Raw genomic sequence first — 10,090 nt, 5'->3', positions numbered from 1 at the left:
CCCTGCTGCAGCATCAAAGGGGCAGGGCCCCATCTTCCCTGGTGTGGTTGGTAACCAGCCTGCTGTGTCCCAACTCCCCCTTTCCCCTAGAGTGTCTTGGGGAGAATGCAGGCAGAAAAGGAGGATGAACTTTTGGCGCTGGTAGCAGCAGCAATGGTAGGTGTCTAAGCATGAACATTGGACAACAACAACAACAACAACAAAAACCCCCACAACTGTCCAGAGGTAGTTTTCGAACAGAGGAAAAGATGAACCAGAACCTTGGAGGGCAGGGAGGAGCAAAGGGCAGGCGGGGGGGGGGGGGTGAGGGGTGGGGTGGGGGGTGGGGGGCAAGTCTAGCTCCTTAGTGCCCCACTGGAGGAAGGAAACAGCCTAGAGTCCGTGTGTGTGTGTGTGTGTGTGTGTGTGTGTGTGTGTGTGTGTGTGTGTGTGTGTGTGTGTGTGTGTGAGAGAGAGAGTTAGCGCCCCTTCTGCCTCAGGGGGACATCACCTTGGAGATGGGTGGTGACTCCCATTGTGGCTGCATTGGGTCCCAGGTGAGAACATGGTGGGTGGAGCCATCCTACTTCCTGTAGCCCAAGGGGCTCTAGCCAACCTAGTGCAAAGTGTAGGTAAGATGGGGGCAGAAGTGGCTGAGAAACCCACCTGGTGACAGTTTGGTGTGGGCGGGCATGCTGGGATCGACGCATCCCAGCACTGACCACACCTGGTGCTAGGTCAGTCAGTAGGGCTTGTTAGATAGGGCTGGGGCCCTTTAAGGCCAGGGAATGCTCCCAGGACCCTCTCACTGCAAGAAAGCCAGGAAGAGCAGAGCAGAGCAGAAGGGACTTGCAAAACAAAGAGCCCAGAGAGCAATGTCTCTAAGGAAGGTGCGCAGCAGGACAGGCTGCGGCTAAATGGGAAGTTAGCCTTGTCGGGAGAGGGCAGGTGTGTTGGGAAGGGCACATGGGCTGAGCCAAATCCTGCTCCCGTGGGTGCTGCAGAGCCTGCAGCTGGTGCGGTAGTGTGCAGTGGGGGTGGGGAGGGACCTGGAAGCAGGGCTTCCAGTCCCAAGGGAAAGCTGCTCCTTTGAAGGCCAAGGAGCACTGGGCGTGGTCACTCCTCCTCCTCCGAGGACTCCTGGGTGATACCCTCCTCTTCCTCCTTCTCCAGTTTCTTGGGTCTGCCCCTTGGTTTCCTCCCCGGAGCTGTGGTAGCTTTCCGTGTCTGGGCAGCGCCCTTGTTTTTGCTTCCCTTTGGTCGGCCCCGAGGTCTCTTCGGTGTTGGTAATTCACTGGGCTCCTTTGGAGACTGCTTGCGCGGGGGACCCCGCCTCGCTTCTCACTTCCGTCCTTCTCCTGCTTGGAGGCCAGAGGCTGGCTGGACTTTGAGCTGAACTCGCTCATCTTCCTTCTCTATGGGGCAGTAGGGGGCACTGGCTGTGATGGCCTTCTTGGAGCCGCTCCAACACCAGAAGTAGCCCTGACTGGGAGTCCCAGTTAGAGGCGTGTTTCTTTAAATAAAGAAAAGAACATTTTTGATGTAGGACTACATGTTTGCAGTTCCATGACATTCGGAAAGTTGAGGCAGACAAATTGCTGGAAGCTTGAGACAAAACAGTGCTCCAGAGTAAGTTTGAAGCCAGTCTAGGATGCATAACAAGAACCTCTGTTAAAATAAAAGAAAAATAAAACAAAATAAAATCCTCAGCAAAACAAAACTTGATCAGTCCAGAATTAAAAAAAAAAACAAAAAAACAAAAAAAAAAACCTCCCAACAAAACCTGCGTGGTATTGACATAAAAACATATGCTGATCAATGGAATGGAATTGAATACCCAGACATAAATCCATACACCTCTAGACACCTGCTTTTTGATAAAGAAAACAGAAATACACACCAGAAAAAGGAAGCATCTGTCTGTATGCAAAAGAATGCAAATAGATCCATGTCTATCACCCTGCACAAAACTCAAGTCCAAGTGGATCAAAGACCTCAACATAAATTCACATACACTGAACCTGATAGAAAAGAAAGTGGGAAATAGCTTTGAACACATTGGCACAGGAGAGGAGACTGATTCCTGAATGGAACACCAGTAGAACAGACACTAAGATCAACAATTAATAGATTGGACCTCCTGAAACTGAAAAGCTTCTCTAAGTTAAAGGACATCATCGCTAGGACAAAATTGTAGCCTACAGAATGGGAAAAGATTTTCATCAACTCCACATCTGATAGAAGATGGATATCCAAAATATATAAAGAACTCAAGAAACTAGATATCAAAACCCAAATAATCCAATTAAGATCTAAACAGAATTCTCAATAAAGGAATCAAAAATGACTGAGAAACACCTAAAGAAATGTTCAACACCCTTAGCCATTAGGGAAATACAAACCAAAACTACTTTGAGAGTCCATCTTAGACCTTTCAGAATGGCTAAAATCAATAAAAACCAGTGCCAACACATGTTGACAAGGATGTGGAGCAAAGGGAACACTCTTCCATTGCTGGTGGGAGTGCAAACTTTTACAGCTACTATGGAACATCAATATGGCGGTTTCTCAGAAAATTGGGAATCAATCTACCTCAAGACCGCTCTTGGGCATATACCCAAAGGAAGCTCCATTGCACCACAAGGATACTTGTTCAACTATGTTCATAGCAACTTTGCTCATAATAGCCAGAAATGGAAACAACCTAGGTGTCCCTCAACAGAAGAATGGATAAAGAAAATATGTCACATTTACACAATGGAGTATTGCCCAACTGTTTAAAAAATGACATCATGAAATTTGCAGGCAAATGGATGGAATTAGAAAAACTATCATCCTGAATGAGGTAACCCAGGCCCAGAAAGACAAATATGGTATGTACTCACTTTTAAGTGGATAGTAACTGTTAAGTAAACGATAACCAAGGTACAATCCACAGATCTGTAGAAATTAGATAAATAAGAGGGCTCTATGGGGGGACACATGGATCTCCCTGACCAGAAGAAATAGATTTTGCAGGTGGACTGGAGGTGGGTGAGGATAGGAGTAGGAAAGATCAAGTGTGGGGAGGAAGAGATAGATAGTGCAGGGAGAGACTGATGGAATTAGGGAGGCATTTGGGGGAGTAGTGTGGAAACCTAGTATAGTGAAAACTTGCTAGAATCTCTGAGGGTGACCCTAGTGAGGACTCTTGTAATGGAGGATATGGAGTCTGAACTGGCCATCTTTTGTAGCCAGACAAGTCTTCCAGTGGTGAGTTGGGGTTACATTTGGTTAAGTTGTTGGCCAAGGAGGTCCTGTGGAGCTTTCCAAATAATCCAGGCTGATGCTAGGACAAAGGGCAATTCTCTGAAAACTGACAGTGATGCCCTGTTGCTGAGTACAACATTTACACAGCTCATTGAATGTAGAGAAGTTGAACTAGTGCTTGCATGGAGTCTTCACCCCTATGTTCTAGTCTCTTTGGCATGAGAAGTCTGAATATCAACCCAGCCACAAAAACTTTGACCTACAATCTGTCCTTCCTGAAAGATGTGCCTGTGCAACGGTTGTACAAAAATTGTGGGAGTGACCAAACAATGTCGGGATTAGCTTTAGGCCCACACCATGAGAGGGAGCCCATGTCTGACACTGCCTGGATGGCTGGGAACAAGAGACTGGATATCCCAGAAATCTAGGATAGATTTGACTGGCCAAATATGACTGGCCAAAAAAAAAAAAAATCAATGAAACGATTCCTAATGATATTGTGCTATAATCATAGATTGGTGCTTGTCTAGTTGTCATCAGAGAGGCTTCCTCTGGTAGCAGATGAGATCAGGTGCAGAGACCCACAGCCAGCCATTATGCAGAAAGAAAGTCTAAATTGGAAGTCTATATCAGTTCCTTCCCCTCAGAGCTCAGGAAACAATGTGGAAGAGGGTGAGGGAAGATTATAGGAATCAGAAGGGATGGAGGATACCAGTAGAGCATTGCCCACTGAACCAACTAAGCAGTCCTCATTTGGGTCCACAGAGACTGAAGTGGCAAGCATGGGGCCTGCATGAGTCTGTCTGTATCAGGTCCTCTGTGTACAAGTTGTATCTGTTAGGTTGATGTTTTGTGGGACAGAGGGAACAGGTGTATCTTTGACTCTTTTGCCTGCTCTTGGGACTCTCTACTTCCTGTTGAGTTGCCTTGTCCAGACTCGATATGGGGGCTTTTGCCTTGTGTTATTGTATTTTGTTTTGTAGTGTATGATTAGTAAATCTTAGAGGTCTGCTCCTTTCTGAAGGGAAATGGAGGGAGAGTGGATCTTGTGGAGAGAAAAGGTGGGGGGACTTGGAGGAGTGGAGGGAGAGAGTAAACTGTGGTCAGAATGTATTGTATGAGAGAAGAATCTTTTTTTTATAAAAAGAATAATGCAAAAAACCCTCTCCCAACTAAAATTCGCCTGTGATTTCACAAGTTGTTTTAGCGCATTTTACCATCTTTTATCAAATATTATCAAATTAAAGTCATGCTATATATGTATTTTGTTTGTTATTGCTCCTTGGTTTGCATTTTTAAAGTTTTTACAAAAAAACTTTTAAACAATTCATGTGTATATGTGTGTGCCTGCATGAGTTTCGGTCCACTATGTGCAGTGCCTGTGGAGGCCAGAAGAGGGTGTTAAATCCTCTCGAACTGGAGTCATAGATGATTTTGAGCTCCTTTGCAAGGTTAGGACATACATGCTCTTAACTTCTGAGCCATCTTTCAAGCTGTCTCCTTCTTCTCCATTCTGAAATGAAAATTGTCATGTGTTCACCAAAGTTGAACTTCTAGAATGACCATTCAAATACTTACAACAATGTAGATTTTACCAGGCCATTTTACTATACACTCAGTAGTCCAAATCCACAAATTCAATCATCACAACAGGAAACTATTTGGAAAGGACAGTACTCCCCTTCAGTGACCACTACCATCTGCCCTTTAGTCACTGCCACCATTTGTAAGCTGTAATGTAGCAACTTTGGAAAAAGCTGTGTGATCAGGCCACACTCTCTAATGAGTGATCATATTCAATTGCGCTGTAGTGCTCTCATCATTTTTATATTTTTAGGTAAGTTCTCATTGAGAAGCTCAAGCTGGTCTAGATCTCACTGTGTGCCTAAGGCTGGCCTCCAGCTCACAGAAACCCTCCTGACAACACCTTTCCTGTGCTTGTATTACTCACAGACTATTAAGCTCAGGTCTGCGTTGCTCTCAGCCACACATTTTAGCATGTCTTCTGAAGGGCATCTGAACAGTGCTGCCTCTGTGCAAACAAGTGAACTACAGAAGTTTGTTATTCCACAATCCACCAGTAAGCCCAAATAAGTGGTTGAACAAGAACAGTAATGAGGGATAGGAAACAGTGGAATCCTTTTACAAAGTTATGATCTGGGTAAGGTAAACCCCAGGGCACTTCTGCTCTGTTGCCTCAGGATTGGGAATTTGTTTCCTCCTGTTAGAGCTTCACTACACCCCCATCTTTCCATATTTCACACTTAATCCATTCTAAACTTCCCCTGAATTAGACTTCAGTTTCTTACCTTCCCCTTTCCTTTGATTCTCCCTGAAACCCACTGCACAAAGAGGATCTCATGTAGCTAATTCTTGCCTCAAACTCATAATGACTTTGAACTTGTTCTCCTCAAATCTCCACTTCCTGAATGCCAGAATTTTATAGACTTTTGCTACCTCATGAGGTTTATGTAGATACAGTGACAGAACCCAGGACTTAGTGCATGCTAGGCAAAACTGTGCTGAGCTATATCCCCAGCCTCTCTTTATATTCCCACCGACATATTCAATTTTATACATTCTTCACAATCTTGTTGAATGTTTTTTTAAACTAAGTTAACATAACTAGACTGAACTGTCTTGATCCAGTGGACATCATGCAGAAGAATATGGAATTACTTTTGCAATTAGGTCAATACAACCTTAAAAAATTTGAGGGACGTGAGTCAGGGTCTGGGAGCCAGTAGAGAGTACATATGCAAAACCTTATGTTACTGTCCTTGTGTAAAAAGAAGGCATCCATATTTATAGAAGCCTTTGGATGGTGGTTCCCCAATGTCTATCCGATTGTTTTTGACTGGGGCGGTCTGGTGAAAGTGAAGCCATGGGAAAAAGCTGGCTGCATTAAAGATACCCATCATTTTGTGGCCTTGCAGGAGCTTCACTGCTTGTTGCCCCAGCCTTAGATGAAGGCAGAATATGTGAAGATAGGGCAAAATTAATGAGACACAAGCTGCATGATGCATTCAACAGAGAGAAACTCTGAATTTGGAAGTGACATTCTAAATTGTGATGGGGCTCCAAAAACCCCTACTGTAGGGGTTTCTGAAACAATTCCTGCCTTTAGTAAAACTAGGGTGTATATTATTTTGCCCTGGAAACAGAACTTGAATCAAGCCAAATTTATCATATACCCTAGTTAGTATGTTGGCTGGCTGAAGAATTCTACTGGACCTTCTATGGCAATTTTACCCATCCACAAGCTTGATAGGCTGTAGACTATGTATTTGGACTATGATCAAGTTATTTGGACAGTTAGCAAAAGATTCTTGCTGTTCAACATTTAAAATGTTTTTATCAGCTGGGTGTGGTGGCTCATGCCTTTAATCCCAGTGCTTGGGAGGCAGAGGCAGATGGATCTCTGTGATTTCAAGGCCTGCCTGGTTCCTGGATAGCTAGGGCTTTTAGATAGAGAAACCTTGTCTTGAAAACCAATAAAATAAAAAAATGTGCTTATCATTTGGATCAATTAGCATTTCCTGAAATCATGAGATATTCAGTTATAATTTTAATTCCTAGACTCTTATTATTGTTACAACGTGAGAAATTGAGAAAGATTAGTGCTCACAGTATCTAAGCCCACTTCATATATGCTGTCAGAGTCAAGAAGAACCAAAAGGAAGTAAAAACACTAAATCAGTGGTTTTAGACCTTCCTAATGCTGAGACCTTTTAATACAGTTCCTCATGTTATGGTGAACCCCCAACTATAAGATTATTTGATTACTACTTCATAACTGTAATTTTCTACTCTTATGAATCATGATATAAACATCTAGTATTCAGAATAGCTGATATGTCACTCCCCAAAAGGATCACGACCCACAGGTTGAGAAACACTGCTCTAGACTTTATTGGTCAGTTCCTTTAGGCATTTCAGATGAGGTAAGGCCTAGATAGTTATTGCCTGTTTGATACATGATTACATCTTACACACTCTTACCAATAGACACCAGGTTTGTTTAATCAATGATTTTTAGAAAACTATCTCCAAATGTAATAGTAATTGTTCAATGTTTTATTTTGTGTGCTATCATGCTCTTTTGTCCTATCTGGGACCTGGTCTGTTAGATGGTGCCATCCATATTAAAGATGAGTTTTTTTTCTAGCCAGCCTACTGAATCCAAGGCTAAGCTCCTCTAGAAACACACTCAGCCATCCAGAAATAAGCCCCCACCAATTTTCTAGTTCAGCAGTTCTCAACATGTGTGTCTCAACCCCTCTGGGGCACACATATCAATGAGAAAAAGCTGGAAGAAGTAGTAAACAAGAAGCACGGTGAGGCGGAAAAGAAAAAAACAAAAACTCAAATAGTGTGCAGACACTTCCTTGAAGCTATTGAAAATAACAAGTATGGCTGGTTTTGGGTGTGTCCTGGAGGTGGCGACAATTGCTTGTATCGCCATGCACTTCCTCCTGGATTTGTGCTGAAGAAAGACAAAAAGAAAGAAGAGAAAGAAGATGAGATTTCATTAGAAGATCTAATTGAAAGAGAGCGTTCTGCCTTAGGTCCAAATGTTACCAAAATCACTCTAGAATCTTTTATCGTATGGAAGAAAAGGAAAAGACAAGAAAAGATAGATAAACTTGAGCAAGATATGGAGAGACAGAAAGCTGACTTCAAAGCTGGGAAAGCTTTGGTGATCAGTGGTCATGAGGTATTTGAATTTCATCCTGAGCTGGTCAATGATGATGATGAGGAAGCAGATGATACTCGTTACATTCAGGAAACAGGTGGTGATGAGGTGGATGATTCTGTGGGTGTAAATGGCATAGATGTAAGCCTGTATATCCCAAGAGATGTAGAAGAGACGGGTATCACTGTAGCCAGTCTTGAAAGATTCAGCACGTATGCTTCAGATAAAGATGATAACAAATTAAGTGAATCTTCTGGGGGTCGAGCTGAAAATGGTGAAAGAAGTGATTTGGACGAGGACAACGGAAGTGGGGCACAAGAAAGTGGGTCCATCGATGCTGTTCCTATTGATGAAAATCTGTTCACTGGGGAAGATCTGGATGAACTAGAAGAAGAATTAAACACACTTGATCTAGAGGAATGACACCAAACAAGTCAAGGAAGAAAATTAGGTCAGCTCACCGTGATCAACATGAACTGAAGTTGACGTTAATTGTTCTATACCTAGAATCAACAGGATGTTTACTTCCCTCCGATGATTCTGGAGGACTACTGTCCTCCAAAAAATGAATACTCTCCCTGCATCCTCTCTTCTGACTTTGACTACATCTCATAGTAAGTTCAGAGTAGTTGGTGATAAATTGAAAGTGGTCATTACAGAAGATGATTGTTGTTGTACCTGTCCACTCCTGTAGGAAGTGTAACTGCTTCTCCAGCTTTTGGTTTTCATTGGGCATGTGTAATTTCCAGGAACAACAAATTCATACTTACAATACTTTCTGTTTGATGCAGTTTTTAATGAGTGGTTTCCTTTCCTTTGTATTTATGTTTTAAAGACTGCCTGAAAGGTGAGCACTGTACTTGATAAAGGAAACTGCATATGCAGGTTCAGTATTGTACATCTGGACAATTAGGTGGACACTGAGAATGAGACTTGTTCTACTTAACAAGGTCAGCTACAGTGCCCTGTGTTAAAGCTGTTTAAAGTTCTCCCCCTTTTTGCCAATAAAGTTGTAAATAAAAACCATCATACATCCAAAAACAAAAAAAAGAATCACTGCTCTAGATATTCATTAATTCAGTCAAATTGACTCCTAAAGGTAACCATCTAGAGGCTAATTTTAATATAATGAGTAAGTAATGGCAGGATATCACAGTGGTAGAACACAGGTTTGGCAAGGACAAGGCTTTGGCTACAAGTCACAGCACTAGACTCAACATAGAAATATAGTATGTTTACTCTTCATATTCTCTCCTTCACATTTAAGTCTGAGAATGCTAGAGTTTTGGTGATGAGTAACACAACAAATTTTTCCCTTACCTTAGGAGCAAAAGTCTCATATGTATGAATTGAGGTAACTATGGCCAAGAACAAACCTGAGAGATGTGCTCTTTAACATTATTGAATACCACCATCTCCCATACTTCATGTGTCATCTAAGGAGGTCTTAGCAGAATTGTTAAGTCCTCAAAAACCATTATTAGATTGTATTTCAAAATCATGTATAAGACCAATTCAGGAGAGGGAAAACTTCATTTCATCCCCACACAGATTAAATCCTTCACTAAATATCAACTCATATAAAAGATGCTGCCAAACACGTAGAGTTGGAGGGCAAACACAAAGGATGTTTGTGAGGTCTGAGTGGCTCAACTCTTCACATTTCTCCAGATGCTTACAAGCCTGAATCAGAAATTAACAGCATTGCTGATGAAGTAAGGTCCAACTAGGTTATCTACACACAGAAGGGTCAAATTGACTTAACAGGAGATAAATCAAAGGAGAAACATGAAATGTTCTTCTCATGAAAGAGTACATCCTTGACCAGTGGTGGTGGCACACACCTTTAATCCCAGTACTCAGAAAGCAGAGAGGTCGGCAGATTTCTGAGTTTGAGGCCAACCTGGTCTACAGAGTGAGTTCCAGGGCTACACAGATAAACACTGTCTCACCTCTCCCAAACCCTATTAAACAATAAAGAACATATGGAAGGTTTTGAGGAGGTAGCATTGGAACCCCCCCCCCCACACACACACAGTGAGATATAGCAAACTGGCCATGTAAATGTATGCTTCAAAAGACACTGTCCATAGACTCAAATGGGCTTGGTGAGTCACTAAAATTTCACATAGTCCTTGTGCCTTCCAGCTTTCTCATCTGCCTGGT

At 42.6% G+C, this 10,090-nt stretch overlaps 1 protein-coding gene and 1 pseudogene across 1 annotated transcript; one reads left to right on the top strand and one right to left on the bottom strand.

Moving 5' to 3' along the window:
* Window positions 1-1,088: 1,088 nt before the first annotated feature.
* Window positions 1,089-1,456, bottom strand: LOC100773049 (annotated as a pseudogene).
* A 4,429-nt stretch (window positions 1,457-5,885) lies between these two features.
* LOC113837592 (zinc finger CCCH domain-containing protein 15-like) lies at window positions 5,886-8,362 on the top strand. Its single transcript, XM_035449759.1, has 2 exons — window positions 5,886-5,949; window positions 7,476-8,362. The coding sequence occupies exons 1-2, from the start codon at window positions 5,886-5,888 to the stop codon at window positions 8,345-8,347; spliced, it is 936 nt and encodes a 311-aa protein (XP_035305650.1). The 3' UTR covers window positions 8,348-8,362.
* The last annotated feature ends 1,728 nt before the right edge of the window (window positions 8,363-10,090 follow it).

The sequence above is a fragment of the Cricetulus griseus genome, chromosome X (genome assembly GCF_003668045.3).
Source record: "Cricetulus griseus strain 17A/GY chromosome X, alternate assembly CriGri-PICRH-1.0, whole genome shotgun sequence".
Lineage (NCBI taxonomy): Eukaryota > Metazoa > Chordata > Mammalia > Rodentia > Cricetidae > Cricetulus > Cricetulus griseus.
This window is presented reverse-complemented; position numbering and strand designations above follow the sequence as displayed.

Coding starts and splice junctions, on each gene's coding strand:
- LOC113837592 (XM_035449759.1), top strand. CDS start 5,886: ATGCAGAAGAATATGGAATTACTTTTGCAATTAGGTCAATACAACCTT. Junction 5,950..7,475: donor CCTTAAAAAATTTGAGGGAC/GTGAGTCAGGGT, acceptor CCAATTTTCTAG/TTCAGCAGTTCTCAACATGT.